This window comes from Coffea arabica, chromosome 11c (genome assembly GCF_036785885.1).
Source record: "Coffea arabica cultivar ET-39 chromosome 11c, Coffea Arabica ET-39 HiFi, whole genome shotgun sequence".
NCBI lineage: Eukaryota > Viridiplantae > Streptophyta > Magnoliopsida > Gentianales > Rubiaceae > Coffea > Coffea arabica.
In genome coordinates, this window is record NC_092330.1 from 43,687,855 (window position 1) to 43,705,075 (window position 17,221).

The 17,221-nt window shown below is 38.6% G+C and overlaps 4 protein-coding genes and 1 long non-coding RNA gene across 6 annotated transcripts; 3 read left to right on the plus strand and 2 right to left on the minus strand.

Annotated features, from left to right (window-relative positions):
- Window positions 1-920: 920 nt before the first annotated feature.
- LOC140016780 (uncharacterized) lies at window positions 921-2,651 on the plus strand. The gene is made up of 2 exons (XR_011823002.1): window positions 921-1,131; window positions 1,482-2,651. It is a non-coding gene; the product is annotated as an uncharacterized lncRNA (long non-coding RNA).
- Window positions 1,917-5,117, minus strand: LOC113715405 (2-methylene-furan-3-one reductase). The gene is made up of 4 exons (XM_027239588.2): window positions 4,619-5,117; window positions 3,611-3,934; window positions 2,973-3,132; window positions 1,917-2,303 (listed from the first exon to the last, which is right to left on the minus strand). The coding sequence occupies exons 1-4, from the start codon at window positions 5,048-5,050 to the stop codon at window positions 2,038-2,040; spliced, it is 1,182 nt and encodes a 393-aa protein (XP_027095389.2). The 5' UTR covers window positions 5,051-5,117; the 3' UTR covers window positions 1,917-2,037.
- Window positions 5,118-5,724: 607 nt separating this feature from the next.
- On the minus strand, window positions 5,725-8,918 carry LOC113715458 (uncharacterized). Of its 2 annotated transcripts, none has more exons than XM_027239660.2 (6): window positions 8,713-8,918; window positions 7,570-7,658; window positions 7,317-7,478; window positions 6,979-7,101; window positions 6,689-6,832; window positions 5,725-6,309 (listed from the first exon to the last, which is right to left on the minus strand). In XM_027239660.2, exons 2-6 carry the CDS (start codon window positions 7,633-7,635, stop codon window positions 5,863-5,865), a joined length of 942 nt encoding a protein of 313 aa, XP_027095461.1. In that variant the 5' UTR covers window positions 7,636-7,658; window positions 8,713-8,918; the 3' UTR covers window positions 5,725-5,862. The 2 variants fall into 2 exon arrangements, with proteins under 2 accessions (XP_027095461.1, XP_027095462.1); XM_027239661.2 differs by having other exon boundaries at window positions 7,570-7,710.
- Window positions 8,919-9,496: 578 nt separating this feature from the next.
- On the plus strand, window positions 9,497-11,549 carry LOC113716330 (putative F-box/LRR-repeat protein At3g18150). Its single transcript, XM_027240620.2, has 3 exons — window positions 9,497-10,434; window positions 10,549-10,704; window positions 10,889-11,549. Exons 1-3 carry the CDS (start codon window positions 9,580-9,582, stop codon window positions 11,039-11,041), a joined length of 1,164 nt encoding a protein of 387 aa, XP_027096421.2. The 5' UTR covers window positions 9,497-9,579; the 3' UTR covers window positions 11,042-11,549.
- Window positions 11,550-15,533: 3,984 nt separating this feature from the next.
- Window positions 15,534-17,016, plus strand: LOC113716306 (glucan endo-1,3-beta-glucosidase-like). Its single transcript, XM_027240586.2, has 2 exons — window positions 15,534-15,714; window positions 15,839-17,016. Exons 1-2 carry the CDS (start codon window positions 15,636-15,638, stop codon window positions 16,798-16,800), a joined length of 1,041 nt encoding a protein of 346 aa, XP_027096387.1. The 5' UTR covers window positions 15,534-15,635; the 3' UTR covers window positions 16,801-17,016.
- The last annotated feature ends 205 nt before the right edge of the window (window positions 17,017-17,221 follow it).

Genomic DNA, 17,221 nt, shown 5'->3' on the forward strand with positions numbered 1-17,221 from the left:
CTGGGTGCAAATTGAGCTGGTCGGCCCAATGATCGATCAAGCATCAAGCCACGGGGTCTCTAGTTTGACCCGATCAAACTCATTTAACCTATTGGTTCAATTGAAAATTGTTCAGCTAATCTGATTTTTTAAAATAATTGTGGGTACTTATTTTTAAAACAAAAGTGTGTGTACGCATTTAACAGCATTTATACATAGAATCTTCATTTAAAAAAACTTTACCATTTACTTAATTTTTATTTGATAGCTAAATATATTTTTAAATAAACTTGTTTGCTTTTTTATTATACAATTAATTCTTTTAACTTTCAAATTGACAATATTTGAGTAGTTAGAAAATTATTTCATTTTTAAATAAAAATCACCACTAACTCGACCCTATACCCTTACTCCATTAAGTTCGAGCAAAACAGCTCTAGATACAGCTCTAGATAGTATTAAATGTATCGGATCCTATTTCTTGTGGTTCTTCAAGATTAGCGCATGTGATATTTTCACCAACTCCAAAATTCATCCAATATAATTAACACATATTGGTAGATAAAAATCCCCCTAAGCATTCTGATTTTTTTGGTAGATTGTGAGCCAAAATCCACGAAATGGCTATGATTATACTGATTAGTTAGTCTAATGGTCAATTTGTAATAAAAAAAAATTGTTTGATGGTCAAAAATTGACCCAAGCAACAATTTAACGACGGCTGAAATTTTTTACTATGAAAAATATTACTACTAACTATTTCATGATTTCCCGCTTTTGCATGTCTGATTTGTAACGTACTTGTAGTACGAAGCCAACGCAGCTACCCCCGACTTGTGAATCATCACAATTGACCATTGATCTGGCGCTCTTTTGTCCAATTTGACTGACGTAAAGAGATAATAAAATGTCATACTATATATTACAGGGCATTCCTGGACTCAGACAAATAAATGAATAAATCATTCCAAATCATGTTGTGCGCGCTGCGCTTTAGGATTTACATTCGTTGTGTCGTGGGCTCTAAATCAAAAGGTACCAATTTTGTCAGGTAGAGAAATTCTGGTCATCGGACATAGCCATTGTGGAGGGATCAAAGCACTCATGGGGACATTCCGGTACGGATGTTGTTCTTGGGGACTCGCCACTTGGGTCAGTCTTTCTACCATGTAGTAGTCATTTGATTGTTTTTAAGGAATCAAACCCGGCTCTATGTGCTGTTTCTGAGGGATTAAACCTACTGTTTCTGATAGATAATCTATCTTGGAGTTGGAGGAATGAATGAGGTATTCATTCATCGTTATTTCTTTACCAAACCAATAAAACGAGAGATGAGTGCCACCAAATCATTACCATAGGGGAAAACAATTCTTCATATTTTGAAAAAAGTAGAGCTTCAGGCTCTATTTTGGGCTGTTTATCGCTGTTGAATGACGAAAAATCTTGTTTGATTTTCTTTCTCTTTTTTTTTTTTTTTTTTTTTTTTTTTCTTTTTGGGGCAGAGAACGCTAGCACTACAAGGCGGGCACTTCGTCAAGGGATGTTTTGAGCTATGGGATCTTGAATTTACAATAATATAAGCACTAAGTAGCCACATTAATTGCAGGGGTGATGTGGTTTAGGGTTGTCATCAATTATTGTGGTTTAGGGTATGTCTTCTGAGGACATGGTTTGTAATTTCCTCCTACTTTAATCATAATTACTTTAAATTCGATTGAAATAAATGAAACTTATGATTATGATTTTAAAATTGATACACCTCTGTTCTTCTCGTCAGCAAGCAATTATAAAATTTGCATGGGGTTCTCTTCTTATCCATCCATGTATTCATTTTCATTTACTATTGTTTTTTTTTTTTCCCCTTCTGGATTATTTTCTCTAGCATGCTAAAGAACCGAGTTACCGAGTGAAAAAGGTCGCAAGATACAACCAGCATCTAACTAAATCACCATTACCTGCGCCATAAGCATTTATATATATATATATAATCAAGGAGCTTTTGGTCCTTACCAGACTATAACTATAGATGTCATGCCATCAACAGCCTGGGTATTCGTCTCATGGAATTGGATGTATGACTACCTTTCCTGTAGCTCGGTTTGTTTCAAGGTAAGAGAAAGCTTCAACAACCTTTGAAAACGCGAATGGTCCTTTGGGATCCACTACTGGTTTCACTTGTCCACTCTCAAGGAATGCATTGAGTTTTGTCAAAGTTCCACCATTAGAAGTCACCACAAATCTGAAGCCCGGAGGCACGACAGCACCAGTTAGGAACACCACATTGCCCCCTTCCTTCACTGCCTTTGCTGCCTTCTCACCCTGCCCTGTAAGTTTTTCGCAGAATAATATTCGAGTTACAAATTCTACTTTATAATTTCAAATATCTGCAGCAATTAGAAGAACCGACAGCCATCGACAGCATCTGATGATTATCACACTCAAAGTCTTAAGCTTTGGAGATTACAGAAGGAAAAAAAAAAGGCCAGATCATTTTGAGGCATCAAGTTTTCTTGCAGAGGCTCTATGAAGTTTATCTTCAGATATAGATTTGCTTAAAAGCACAATCTTCATTGACTGTTTGATGCAGTTTTCTAGCATGCGATTCTGTATAGTTAGACCTCTTCAGGATTCTCACTCAGATGCTCTAAATGGTCTCCATAGACTCGTTACTATATGTGGTTCCCTAAACATGCATACTACATACAGTTCATTGATAAGGAGCGGCAATCCTTCTGGTGGTCTAGGGGAGTTGCGTGGGTTATGGAAGGAATTGTCGAACATTCCATAATTGTTTATTGTCCACTTTCAGGATATAATGTGCTCGTGATGTTACAATTCCAATTCATCCCGAAATGCTGTTTTGTCCATGAAACATATTCTGTGACAATGGCATTCTTTTTTATCTATTAGTAGTTAGTTCGATCACTCAGGTTACTGTTAATACTTACGAGGATTAGAGATATTCTAATGTAAGCATTTAGATGGCTCCTTACCAACTGCATCATAAACCACGTCGAATTTCTCTGGTAGGTCTTCAAAGTTCTCCTTGGTATAGTCAATTGCCAAATCAGCACCCAGGCTTCTAAGCAACTCCAATTTTCCAGTGCTAGAAGTAGCTGCTACTTTCGAAGCACCAAAGACATGTTTTGCCAGCTGCCTCACACAAAGACAAGGAAAGGTTATGTTATTTAGCAAAAGACAGTGAAATAACACCGAATTCCTTTGTCTAGTTGTTTAATATCTAGCCACTGCAGTAGTGCAGTGAGTGCATCCTTGGAACCCTCTTTATTTTGTTGTTGTTATTAGTCATCTGCACATATATCACTGCCTAACAGATGTGAAGTATCAGCTTTGATATTTGCACGAACTGAAATAACTATGAAGCTATATAACATAGGAGTGGATTTGATTCTTGGCTCTTAAAAGGGAATGGAAGCATTATTATCTAGTCACCTCTGACATATAAAGCACCCAATGCATAAAGGTAGCGTCGAGAGAAGATGTCATCATTGTAACTCGCTGAATAAATTAGAAGCTAGAAATGCTTCCGCATATGCAGCAATATGTTTTAGTAGCATTTCATAAAATTCAACGAAATGTAAAGGTAGGTCATTAAACTTTAGTCATGCACCTGAATAACGAGGGATCCAACACCACCAGCACCTCCCAAAACAAGGACGGATTTGCCAGCAGAAAATCCAGCCCTTTCCAGGCCTTCATAGGCTGTTTCTATTGCAAGAGGAAGAGCCGCAGCCTGAACGAAATCAATGCCCTTGGGTTTCAGAGCCAATAGCTTCTCCTCCACAGCAGTATATTCTGCCAGTGACCCAAACTGTTTAGGTCCTTCTAATGCTTTCTCATTGATATCCCCGTATACTTCATCTCCTCCTTTAAGGCCCTTTACTTGGCTACCCACTTTAACTACCACACCAGCAACATCATAACCTGGAACGGTCTAGATAGCCCCAAAAACACAAGTAATCATGGAGACATCTTAGAATTTCTTATTAAAAAAGCACAAGCAGACTCATAAACTCTTTTACATTTGCATGCAACGCCAATATCTCTGTATCAGGTGACATGCATCAGGCTTTCAACTTAAAACCAAGGAAACAAGACGTCTCCCATATCACTTCTTCTCCAACGTCAAGAATTTAAGCTAGAATCCCAACACCCCAACCTCCAAAAGAAAAAAAAAAACCCAAAAAACTAAAGATAATGCGCATATTTAGTATTTGTATCAAAAATCAAGAGACTGCTCAAAATTTCCTACCAGATAAGTCCTTCCATAGTGGTCCTTCCTCTTCCTCAGGATTACACATATCTACAAACTTGCTGGGAAGTGATCATGACTACACTAATAAAGCCTCCATTTTTAAGGGGATGAAATATTTATTCCAACTTGGCAGTTACCCGATATTAACAAAATCTGCCGACCTGTCCGTACCATTTTTATCATACATTGGCTCAATTCCAGTAAAATACCAATAGAATTTTGTTACCTATAACAGACTACCTAGACAAATTATTCTTGAAGAAACTAAGGACTAATATTACTCTAGCCCAAATGTAACTTAGATAGACTGAATAAAATTGTATTACAAGCTAAGTATGTGATTAGAAAAAGAGAGTAAATTACTGGAAGAGGTGAATCAGTGGCCTTGAATTTGCCAAGTCTCCTCTTGAAATCAATAGGGTTTAAAGCAGCTGCAGCGACCTTAATCAGGACTTGATCATCCTTAATTTCAGGCACTGCAACATTGTCATCAAACTTCAAAACTTCAACTCCTCCATATTCACTATAAACCCAAGCCTTCATTGAAGGGGGTATTGAAGAGCTTGTCGAAACTTCAGCTGATGCAGGTGCAGCCTGGGAACTAGCAAAGACTTTAAAAGCTGACCCTTGAGACAATGTGCCTTTATGAACACCAAGTTTTGATTTTCTGCTATATTTTAGTTCGAATACAGAAGAACTCAAAAGGGTTTCTTTGGGAAAAAAAGAATTGAAAGGTTGAAGATGAAGAGGTGTGGGTTTGAGCTGAAGAGTTGTGGAGGAGAGGAGAGTTTCCATGAGATAAATCTCTTCCTCCAAACAGTTGTTAGCCCTGCTTATCTCTTTTGCCACGTCGTAGAAAGAGAGACGCTTAAGTTTGCCACCAGAGACTGCGAGCTCCCTGGACAGATGTCAATCTATTAAAATCTTTGGATTTGGTGGCTTCCAAACTTCCCGGGGCCACAAGAAACTAGAAAGTTCTCGGGTTATAGCCTATAGGTCTAACTTCTTATGCCGTCTCCATTCGTAAATCACTGGATGCTGTCCTTTTTTTCTTCCACTGGATGCTTTCTTAGATTGATCAAATTTGCAAGTTTTAGGCCAAAGAAAACTTTATTTGAACATCATAATCCAAAAGATAACGCTAATTCGAACCTTTTTCTTAGTCATTCGAATTTCCGTATTGTTGATTTGTTTCTTTACGCTTTAATTTTTGGCACTTCCAGAAAGTTTATTAGCATTTTAACTCATTTTCCCTTCATATCTCTATCTCTCCACGAACTGATTGAGATTTTGTTCCACTAAAGATATTTGTGAACTATCATCACATGCTGGAAACATTCTTCAGGGCAAAAGACCCTAGTAATGTTACTCACGGTATGGATCCCCAGGTGGGGGAAATCATGTTCGAGAAACCTAGAATAAAAATCGCATATTATTTACAAAAATACATTTCTTGAAAACAAAAAAAATTTAACTCTCAAAAGAAAACATTTGCTTTATTGAAACCAGATAACCAAATAATACAGAAAGTCTTGAGAAAGAAAAGTACAAAAAATTGCAAACGCTGTCGAAGACATTAAGATTCCTGAACAACCCTGACCAATTTATCAACTCCCATCTGAAAGCCTTCTACGAGAATGCTTTGCATTTCTCCTTCTTAAAGCCCATCTTTCTTTAATGTCATATGATAGCATGCCTTCATCAAAACTTCCCTCAGATGACCCAAGTGGAACTTGCGAAAATTCAGTTGTGGAGAATCCTTTAATCCTGGCAGCTTCAGCAACCAAATCATTTATGATCATCTCCGTGGTCTTTGCCGTGATTCCTCTAAGATACCAAGAAAAAGGGGGAGGAGGGACAATAGCTGGTTGTATGAGCTGATCCAAGCTCACTTCTGATGCAATCCTTCCTTTGCCTTTAGTGCATGAATCATATTCCTCCAGAGTTTTAGGTCCGACGGAATGGCATAATTGTTCGTCCACCAGTATAGGTTCCACTTTCCAGTGACCTTCGAATCTTTTCATGAACCCCGTTTTGATTTGCTTGAACTTCATCTAGTCATTTTGAAGGGAACAAGCAGATACAAGAAAATGAAAATAGTATTCTAGGGCAACAAAGTACTAAAAGGAGACAAGCTTAATTTAACATGTGAATGCTAACACAGCAACAGTCATCTGCCCTTAATAAACTGCATAATCAACAGCTTCAAAAATTTTTGTAAGATTACATTGCAAGCATTCTGCATCTCAAACATAATTAGTTCGGGTGAGGCAAAAATTTGGTCTCTTTCACTTTTCATGCACATTATTGACTTACTTGATCATCATGAATTCTAAATTCCATTGCAATTTTTAATGCCGAAGGACCAGTAAATGATTGCTTCCACTTGAAATTCAGAACAAATAATCCAATCAGCTCCTAAAATGTCCTTACCGAGTGATCTTCTCTGTTCTGATCCACTAATACATGAACAGAAATGGTTCCCGACCACCAAAGAAACCTCCACAGTGCAGCTTGCTCCAATTCAACCACCTGCCTTAGACCTTCATCAACTAATACCCTCCTTGATATGACTTCCTGGTACAGACACATAGTCCAAACTTTAGTAGCAGAAATAATTTTGAGGAAGAGTTCTCCACTGAGATATACACTAAATTCAGGATACAGGTGGTAGATAATCAGAAAGAAACACAGTGACCAAACAGCAAAATAGACAATCCCACCTTAATGTTCTTGAAGACCCTTCTGTTATCCGGATCAATGATAATGTCATATACAGCATCTGGAGGCAGCCCAATATTTACTTTCACATTCAAATTGCAAAGAGAACCTTTAGGAACACTAACCTGCATGAATTTGGTGCTGAAATTACACCTTAATAGACTTCATCAAACTAGAAATAAGTATCAACTATCACACTCAGAATCACATATAAGTAACTATTCAATATTTACACAGAGGGCAATGAAGAGTTTTATGGAGTCTGGGCTACGTTAATTTTCTCAAAATTTGATTTGAACTAAGTGTGTTGAATTCGTATTTACAGTTTGCTCTTCCGTACCTTTACTTCTGGGGTAGAATTAACCCAAATAGGATTCTCTTTCCAAGCTTGCAACTGCTTCTCCAAATTGACTTTTGCGGCAATTGATGAATCTTTGTCATTGCTATCAGTGCTGGCTGAGCTTGTGGTTCTGTCATCTTCCTTTGATGTCTTAGAATTTAACTGTAGCATGAGATCGTACTATTGTTTTCACTCATCAATGAAAAAAGCGTCAACTAACCAATTTTGAAGTCTTTTGAGACAGATAACTGACCTTCAGATACTTTTGCACTTGCTTAGGGAAGTTCACTAGAAAGGCATGAAATTCTGAACCAAGCATGGTCAGATGTTTGGTCTATTAGACTACAAGATATTAAAGAGGCATTTCAGCATCACCCATCAAGGCCACATTGGTCTACAATTAGTCAACGACAAACAAATTGTCACATTTTCAACAGACATTTACCAGGATTACCAATCTTGCAAAATATCAGGCACAGGTAGACGTTCAGTGCCCTTAGAGGCTTCGAGGTATGAATACATGTTTTAGCAACTAGCTTGACCCATGAAAGCTCACATCAACCAGAAACAATTGCAAAAGACAAATCCTTTCATCTTCCAGACATCCCATTTTGGAATACTAATCTTGGACAAAGTAGTGGATTCGTAACGTTGTCTTAAGCATTTCCAATTGTTTCCTTCCAAACTAAATGGGAACTTTAATCAAACACGTACAAGAAATGCTTCCAGAATTTCCAGTTGGCATAAACAGATAGAAATCTACTGCAGTTGCACCAATCCGGTGCCTATGAAACCAACTGGACACGATTTGAGAAACTGCGGATAATCTAGTCCTTCAAAGATTGCTCCAGATCTTCCAAGTTCCTATCCTTTCATAACAATTAATGCCATAATCTGGTCTATATGTTTCTTATTCTGCTTGGGATATTCCTTGTTTTTTGGAAAGGGGACAGTTTTATTAGCTGTTAGTTTACTATGTACATTCTCATTAAACATCAATCTAAAGAAAAACAACCATTATTTTTGTAAATTGCTCAGTAGAACTTTACAGTAGGACTAGGTATAAGTACTGCCTTAGTCAAGAGACTCAAGATTCAAGAAAAATTAAGAACTAAGCGATGTATTGACTAGATAAAACACCATAATCCCAGCTCAATTATGTCCTAGGAATCAATTTGAAGGCCATGTAATGTGAACATAGCTTAATTACCAATCACCCGACATAATAGACATAGACAAAAGATCTTTCGTAGTTACTCCACGACCCCTGGAAAGTAAAGAATCAGAACATACATACAGTAATATCAACTAATATTGAAGCCCATAGAGTTTAGTTCTGCGCGTATTTGCATTTTATTGGAGAGAAGTTGAACAAATGAAACAGAGATGTACTTACGGATACAATAAGCGACGCAGCGCAGAAAATCTTTGAACACGAGAGAATTAGCTCAGACAAAAATGATACCACTCTGTGTATAGATTCAGCCGATGAAAGACGCAGACAACTTTGCCGTTTGCTCTGTTTCTGAATTCAGCTTCTGGACGATTGGGGACCCTTTTTCTTTGTACTCCTACTGAAGCACGTGGCCCGGGCGGTGGGTGAAATACATATAAAATGTACATAATATTGTAAGATATCTATATCTATCATGTTGAATGTAATTTGAAACTATACAATAGAAAAATCTATATTATCTTATGTAATATAATGTATTTATTATTATTATTATTATATATAAATAGCATTATTTATTTTATTTTTTGAATTCAACATTCTTAAGTCTTAACTTCTGAATTTAAACAAAAAGAAACCGGCATCATATAGTATACCACATTGAATTGAAACATTACGGACGGTATGTGTTTTCATGCTTTATGTAGCTACTAGATGCCGCCATTTTCCATGCGCATTGCACGTTTGAGGTATCTGTTCACTTATATCCGGTTTGGATTCCTATTTTTAGGATTCTTTTTTTTTTTTTGAAAAATATATAGAAAAATGTACGGGAACGATTTGATTTATATAAGATAAAACAATGATTTAGAAATTTATTTACAAAAAATATAAAAAATTTTCCGCGACAGTTCAAACTTTGCTTTTACTTGCTGAAGTGTTTGTCCTGAAAAGCATGCGACCTACAACTAACAAGTCACACCTAGTAGATTCCGAGTCAAAATTTTTCTTGGAACTGCTTAATTCATGGCTTTGATCTTTTAGATTGAGCTTGATGTTTAATGAATCTACAAACTGCGTCTCGCGAACATGGGTTGTCTACAGGATTGGATTAGTCAGTTGCCAGATGATGTGCTCATGATCATTCTGTCAAGCTTGCTGATGAGAGAGGCAGCTAGAACACGTGTCCTTTCTCATAGATGGAGGAAACTGTGGAAACATTTCACCGGTAGTTTGGACTTTGATGCTTCAGACACTCTAAGGCTCATTGCCCATTTGGAAGTAGACCGCGTAACCGAAGCACGAAGGTATCGAGACTGGGTAGATCAAGTGGTGGTTTCACACGAGGGTTCATCATTCAAAGGATTAAGAATTGCTTTCGTGTTGGGCAAGTCTAATGTAGCTGCTCTGAATAAATGGCTCTACTTGGCCGTTGTGAAAAGGGTTCAAAGACTTGAACTGGATTTGTCTTCGGCTGACGGAGGTGTCGGCTGCACTGATAGTTCTTTCACCTTCCCATCTTGGTTATTGCATCTTAACTTTCTTGACTTTACGAGCTTCGACAGGCTAACTTCCTTGTGCTTGAAATCTATTTCCATTACTGAAGATGATCTTGCATACTTCTTATCGAAGTGTTCATTGCTCGAGCAATTAACGGTGGAAAATGCTGCATATTTGCACAAAGTCAGAGTTGCTGCTCGTCAATCACTCAAGTTGAAGCACCTGGAGATCAGATACTGTTTGAAGTTGGAGGATGTTGAGGTTTCAGCCAGGAGTGTTGCTTCATTTAAATGTGCTGGCCCCATGATTAACATAAACGTTCCAGAATTCTCTTCAATTTCCCTTGCGGTTGAATACTGTGAAATGTTATTTGTGAAGTTTCCTAGAATCTGGTCTTTCTCAGGTCTCCAGCAACTAGAATTGAAATTGAATCTGAGGATGATGGTCAGTTTACTTCCATTTATCATCTTGAATTCTGCAATTGTTTACTTGTTTTTTGGTCACATTGCTTAATAGTGACACGCCTTGTACGCTATATGCACTATTTTTTGAGTTCAGGAACCTTCAAGAAGCATGAGTTTTCCGAAAGATATTCCAGAGTTAAGTGAACTCAAGCAGTTGGAGTTGAAGTTTAGAGTACCTGCAGATCACAGTATTCTCTTCTTGAGCTCGATAATACGTGCATCTCCTCGCCTGCTCAAGTTAATATTGAAGGTAAACTGGAACTTGCCATTTCAATTTTTTAAAACTGATTGTGGGGCTTCATATCAGCCTGTTAAATATGCACACATAAACACGTTTGTGCGGGTCCTTCGGGTTTTAATTATTTCTTCGAAAAGAACTTTTGAGTTCTATTTTTAGTTGAAGCCTGAAATGTACTTCGGTTGGTACTTGGCAGTGTAGGGTTGAATGGTTTTGGCCACTGGAAACTGAGACTTTGAGATCGTTGGAAGACTGTGAAAAAGGAGTGGAAGGAGCAAGCTGGGGAAAATCGTCATCAGAGCCTCAAGGAGATCGAATTCGTTGGTTGGATTGGACTGGAGAAGACTGATGCCCAATTCGCCCATTATTTGATGGATAGTGCCATTTCACTTGAGAAGTTGATTCTTGATTTCACAAGTCCATGCTTTGATAGGAGGAAAATGGCATTTCTGGGAGACACCTTGTATTCGGAGGAGTAGGGAAGATGTTTTATCAAGTGCACTGCAGCTTGAGACAAAACTACCCCCTACGGCCAAGTTGATCATATGCTTTGAATCATCAACAAGACAAGAGTATTAATACTAGCTTCGATTTATTGGACCTGAAATAGTTATTTATAGTTTATTATTTGATTGTTTCAAAAACTTGTGGGTTCATAAATTTGTTGTCGATCACTTAATGCTCATCTCATCTCATCTCATTTGCTGGTAGCTGTTTTGGTCTGGTTAAGTTCCAAACCCCCATGCAGAATGGGATTCCCGTAGTAAATCCAATCCGTAACTACAATCAGTTCCGGGTTCTCGAATACCTTATGTAAGTTGATTGCAGAATGGGATTTCCCCGTTTCCTTCATTTGGTACAGATGTTCTTTTATTGCGAAAAAAGGGACACAATTACATGAAAACGAAAAAAATAAATGATTACTGCGCGGGGACAGTTGTCATCCTTCGCAGATAATATGAGAGTTGGAGCCTGTGAACTGAACGAGCCATTCGTAAATTCCACCATTTGTCACTAGGATCCCTATTAGACCATTACAATTTTCACAAAAAAGAAAAAGAAAAAGAACCCCAAGAAATGAAAGAAACCCATGCCTAATTAACAGTAGTCATCATCTAATCCAAGAAACTTATGTAATCCGAAATAAAGAAAAAGGCACAATCGAAAAACCAAACAGCCATTCTAACTGTACGAGGTGGTTCCATTATCCTCGTATTGTACTCCGAATTCTCATGGACCAGCTGTGAATTCTATATGATCATCTGCAAATCTCACTGGTCCTTTGGGTTCGCGCCCATGGGGCATAATCTTAGGCACTGCGAAATGATCTCCATTGGCAGCAACTTTAGCGGATGCGAATCTTTTGTCAAATCCAAACTCGATGTCCCCACCTCCTGCTTGATGGTGAAACTTGCCATTTGGTTTAGCTGTTTTTGCCTTTTTGTGCGATGAATGGCCGCGGGATCGCTGCCCCTTCGAGCTGTGGTAGCGCCGGTTGCAAATGCGTCCGAGAACAATAGAAATAAGAAGTAGAACGAGTATCACTCCCAGGACTATGAGGACGGGGCCGAATGATCCATTTGAATGAGATGAAGATTGTGTTGGGATATTAGGACTAGGATAAACGTCGGCCGGTTGTGACTGTGACATGGTTTCTTTGTTTTATGTCTGGGCTAAGGATAGGGTATATTGTCCTAAAGATTGAGAATTTGAGGGAGGATTAAGTTCTGGAGCTTGTGTTCTTTGAGTGCAAACAAAGGCAGGATTATTGGGTGAAGTGTGACGGAGGAATTAGAGTAAGAAGAGAGTGGCTAATGAGCAGGAGGGAAGGTGGAATGGAAACATTTGATTCTCAAATGTGGGGTTTTCTTATTTATTGAATTCGAAAAAAAAGTGGGGAGTTTTCTTCTTTATTAAAGAGGATTAAAGATACAGCTAAAGATATTCCTCGTGTCTTTTACAGCGGAAGAAGGGGTATTTTTGTTGCTTTGTTAGGAGAGAAAGTAAGATTTTGGCAACTTTGAACATCATCACAATCTCAATAATGCCCCCCGTGACCTTGAGAGAGCCTAGCAACATTCGCTTTCTTAGCTCTTTTGATTTTTGAGTCCTTGCAATGGTCCCCGGACTGCCCTATGATGATCCAAGCTTTGCACTTTGTCGAAGAAGTCTTACACTTTTATTTAAACGAAGTCAGTATAGAATTAGATTGGAACCAAGGCTCTAAAACGTCTTCTTCCGCTGTGCACCAGTTTGTTTTCATTCTCATCCTCCATCAGTTCTTCTACTGGACTGGTCTTGCTGTAGAGAAAAGAAAATAAAATACTACTAGTATGTTTGTTGGTCTCAACAAAATTCATAAATGAACTCATGATTGGTTACTATATACAGGAGAATCATTACGAAATTAATGGCAAAACTTTTTGGAGCATTCTCCATGCATATACCTGCAATTATCATCTCAAGTTGTGCTTTAGCAGCCGCACGCACCACGATGGGTCTCTACGTGCTTTTCTGGGTCAAAGGCAGCCTTTAGCAGTGGAAATTAGTCGGAAATTGACTGCTCAAACCTGTGCTTTTACTTCATTTGCCTCTCTCTCTGTTTTTTTTTTTTATTTTTGGGTTCTATACCGAATCCAGAAGATATATCTCTTGGAGTTTCTAACATTAACAATCACAGGGCACTCGAAAGTTGTATAGAAAAATGAAAATTCTCGTTGCCCCGTGCAAATGGAGAAGGTTCATACATCCTTTAGGCCTCAAGATTTTTTCTCTCTTTTTTCTGAAAGGCTTGATGCACCAAAATGGAGCTGAAGATACGCTGATACAGTCGTGCGTGCCTGAGATAGCGAACTGCAAGAATAACAACAGAGTTTATTGCAAAAGAAAGGACGCGAAGCCCATGAATTAATATGAGAAAATTGCTACAAAAATCAACTTTAAGCATACGTAGAGAAATGCTCATTTCTTGCATAATAACTAAGGAAATGGCGTAGATTAGGCAACATAATTTCGCGTAAAATATGTGTGAAGGATTAACACATTTAGGTAGAATTGCGCCTTTGGCTCTTTGCTCTCCTTGCTTTTAGCAAGGCAGGAGGATCCTGATTGCTGGTGGTGGGAGGCTGGTGTAGGGCCTGATGTCCTACAATTATTAGACCAATGATAAGCTCTCTATGGCGTGAAACATAATTATGCAGAACCCTGTAGGATATAAAGTAACGGGAAGCCTTCAAAATTTTAAGAAACGGGCAATCCTCCATTACAAAAAGAAGCTTTCGCTATTCAACCCCACTTGTGAACACCTACCTAGGTATATGCTTGCTTGTTCGTCTTTTTATTCTCTTCGTTTTCCCATTAGGTTCTCTAAGCTTCAAGAATCATTCCATCAGCTTTGAGCCTTTGACCACATGGGGAGGAACGTTTCCGATTACTTAGCTTCATAATTTTCCCAAATGGTCTCCTGCTCTTCTTTAGTTTTATTGTTCTTTTTTTTTTTTGGGGGGCCATTGCACCACCTGTAATATATACTCTGCCAAGTGTCCTTCGAGTATATATACACACTACCTGTAATTTCACACAAGAATTCTTAAAAGGTTCTGTAATTGGTGGTTTGAAGTGGATAACAGTTGGTGTTCTCTGCTTTCATCCTGTCCAATTAAAACAGGGGGTAACAAAAGTTATGCAAGATACGAAGTGGACGACCAACCCTCTTTTCATACTTCTTTCTCTGGGGCATTCAAAAACAACTGCATATATACTTGCTAATTTCCTTTAATTCATGAACCAACATCACTATATTCACGTATATATATATATAGACTTCTGAGTTGCTAGATTTTAGTTGCTTTAGCAAACGGCAGGCCATTTTTACGTTACATAGTTTAAATTTATTAATCAACATTACTAGATTCATTGGTGCAAACATCATATATTCTGCTATCTCCCAGGCTTTTTTTTTTTTTTTTTTTTTATAGCAGAAGTAGTCATTCTGCATGCATTTGCATTTGCCATCATGAAAAGAGGATAATAGGTGATCGTGTAGTTGTTTACAATGGGACAGATGTAACAATCATTGTCTGTGCCAATAATTTCACTTAAACTAGAGGAGAGCCTGTAGGAAGAAAAGGAAAACTGGATATGTATTCTCTTGGCTGCAGCATAGGACCCTGTAAAATTAGCATAACTTGACTATAAGTCTGAAGGGGCATGAAGTTCCGATTAGTGGACAATCTATTCCAATTCAACCTTTATTTTCTCAGTATTTGTGACAAAACCAATTTGCCCTCATCCTAATTAACTATGACAATTCACGCATGGATTTATAATAACTTTGGACCCCTAAAGAAAAGTAGATGAGCTGCTTCCCTAGTGAAGGCTCCGGCCTACTAATGTAAGATCCATCAATGGTGCTAGGGTTAAGATGGCAGAATACTCCAATTATGTGCACGCCCACCTCATTTGACATAATTTTTCTTTTAAGGGCTCAATGTAATCCGAACCAAGAGGGTGAACAGTTGAACCTTGCACGATATATATGTATGAACCAAACACCAAGTAGTTCCTGCTTTATATCTTTAATTTGAATCTGGAAAGAAGTAAAATCATCATCTTTTTCTGCTCTCGTCACCTCTCAGTTCTCTCACCGACTTTTTGCTGCTCTCTTCACGCCGTTGATTTGTTCATGGATGAAATTCCCTACAAATGCATCAAGAGTTTTATTTGTTAGTCCCCTCTTGCTATCTTTTTCTTGGGTAAAGTAAATCGCAACAAACTCAAACTAAACTGCTTCGAACCAAAATCATACTTAAACGTTCCAAAAAGAAAAAAAGTTAAACCAACGGTCCGAAACCAACTTTTTACTTGCATCGAAACATTGTTCGCAGCTCTTCCGACACCTATATTTAATCTAAGGTGCTCTAGCATCTTTCCAATATCCAAGCATGGTCATGGCAAGAACGAAAATTCATGTCATTCTGGTGTTTGTTAGTTCTCTACTCATTTTGCTTCCAGATTCACCAGGTTTGGATGGAACTCTTCCGCTAAGTTGGAATTTGGACATCAATAATTGCTATAGTTTTTGAGTCGATTTTTGTCCTCAATATCAGTAACAATTTGGCTTTCTTTTCATCATTAATTCTTGCAGTTGGGGCACCGGTGGGGGTTTGCTATGGTCGCGTCGCGATCAATCTCCCACCTCCCTCGGATGTTGTAGATCTCCTCAGATCCAATGGCATTTCAAGAGTTCGTTTATTCAATGCTGATGCAGAAGCACTGAAGCCATTCTCAGGGACAGAAATTCAGCTCATGATTGGTGTCCCGAACGAAGTCCTGCCCACACTCGCTAATGGGATGGTTTCCACCGCATTGGATTGGCTCCAATCAAACATTTTTGCATATGTTTCTCCAAGCCAGGTTCGATACCTAGCCGTAGGCAATGAAGTACTCCTAAAAGATCCATTTTACTCACCATTTCTTGTTCCTGCAATCCGTAAGCTACACCAAGCTCTTCAAGCATTAGGCCTCGCGGATACAATCAAACTCTCTTCAGCTCATGCTGCAACAGTACTATCCAACTCCTATCCACCATCAGCCGGAGCTTTTGATCCGAACCTCCTCTCAGTCCTAACTCCACTCTTGCAATTTCTGCGCGACACAGGATCGCCCCTGATGGTCAATGTGTATCCGTTTTTCAGCTACATAAACAATATGCAGTCCGTTTCACTAGACTACGCTCTCTTCAGGTCCTCCGCTGTTCATGCGGATCAGAAGTTGGCATATGACAATATGTTTGATGCAACGATCGATGCTTTCGCGTATGCCATGGAGAGGGAAGGATTTCAAGGCATCCCAATAGTGGTGACAGAGACAGGGTGGCCAACAGCAGGGGGAGCTGCTGCGAATATCGAGAATGCATTGGCCTATAATGGTAATGTTGCGAGAAGGGGTTTGAACAATATTGGGACGCCTAAAAGGCCGGGAGTCGGTGTTGAGGTTTTCCTGTTCGACCTGTTTGATGAGGATCAGAAGGGAGGGGAGGAGTTTGAAAGGCATTTTGGGATCTTTCGAGTAAATGGTGTCAAGGCCTACGACCTTTCATTTTATTAGTTTTAAGTACTGTGCTGTCTTCTACTCTATTGCTATTTGCTGGTCTGTAGTTTATTTGCATGGTTCATAGTACTTGAAAGCAAGGCATATTCTGATGTTCTCTACAAGTGTATAAATTGATGGATTGCATCGAATTTGTTCCAACTGATGATTATAGATACAGAAGTATCGTCTTAGGAAAATTCATAATTATGTCCTGAATCTTGCTGCTTTGTATATATTCCGTTTCCGTTGGTGCAAAGATGTTTTTTACTCATTCAAGACTCCGGCGATGGGTGTTAGGTTGCGTAAGAATCACCACGAAGCGCGCGTTGAAGAATCGATGCCAGATGAAGATCAGTGCCAAATTCTGCTTATCTTTGTGAAGATTTTTACTTCTGCTCAGATTGGCCCTACCCAAATTGAGAGTCCAGGATCATGT

Coding starts and splice junctions, on each gene's coding strand:
- LOC113715405 (XM_027239588.2), bottom strand. CDS start 5,050: ATGGAAACTCTCCTCTCCTCCACAACTCTTCAGCTCAAACCCACACCT. Junction 3,935..4,618: donor CCACTGATTCACCTCTTCCA/GTAATTTACTCT, acceptor GGGGCTATCTAG/ACCGTTCCAGGTTATGATGT. Junction 3,133..3,610: donor TTGGATCCCTCGTTATTCAG/GTGCATGACTAA, acceptor TGTGTGAGGCAG/CTGGCAAAACATGTCTTTGG.
- LOC113715458 (XM_027239660.2), bottom strand. CDS start 7,635: ATGCTTGGTTCAGAATTTCATGCCTTTCTAGTGAACTTCCCTAAGCAA. Junction 7,102..7,316: donor ATTCTACCCCAGAAGTAAAG/GTACGGAAGAGC, acceptor AAATTCATGCAG/GTTAGTGTTCCTAAAGGTTC. Junction 6,310..6,688: donor AGAACAGAGAAGATCACTCG/GTAAGGACATTT, acceptor CAAAATGACTAG/ATGAAGTTCAAGCAAATCAA.
- LOC113716330 (XM_027240620.2), top strand. CDS start 9,580: ATGGGTTGTCTACAGGATTGGATTAGTCAGTTGCCAGATGATGTGCTC. Junction 10,435..10,548: donor AATTGAATCTGAGGATGATG/GTCAGTTTACTT, acceptor TTTTGAGTTCAG/GAACCTTCAAGAAGCATGAG. Junction 10,705..10,888: donor TGCTCAAGTTAATATTGAAG/GTAAACTGGAAC, acceptor GGTACTTGGCAG/TGTAGGGTTGAATGGTTTTG.
- LOC113716306 (XM_027240586.2), top strand. CDS start 15,636: ATGGTCATGGCAAGAACGAAAATTCATGTCATTCTGGTGTTTGTTAGT. Junction 15,715..15,838: donor TTTGCTTCCAGATTCACCAG/GTTTGGATGGAA, acceptor TAATTCTTGCAG/TTGGGGCACCGGTGGGGGTT.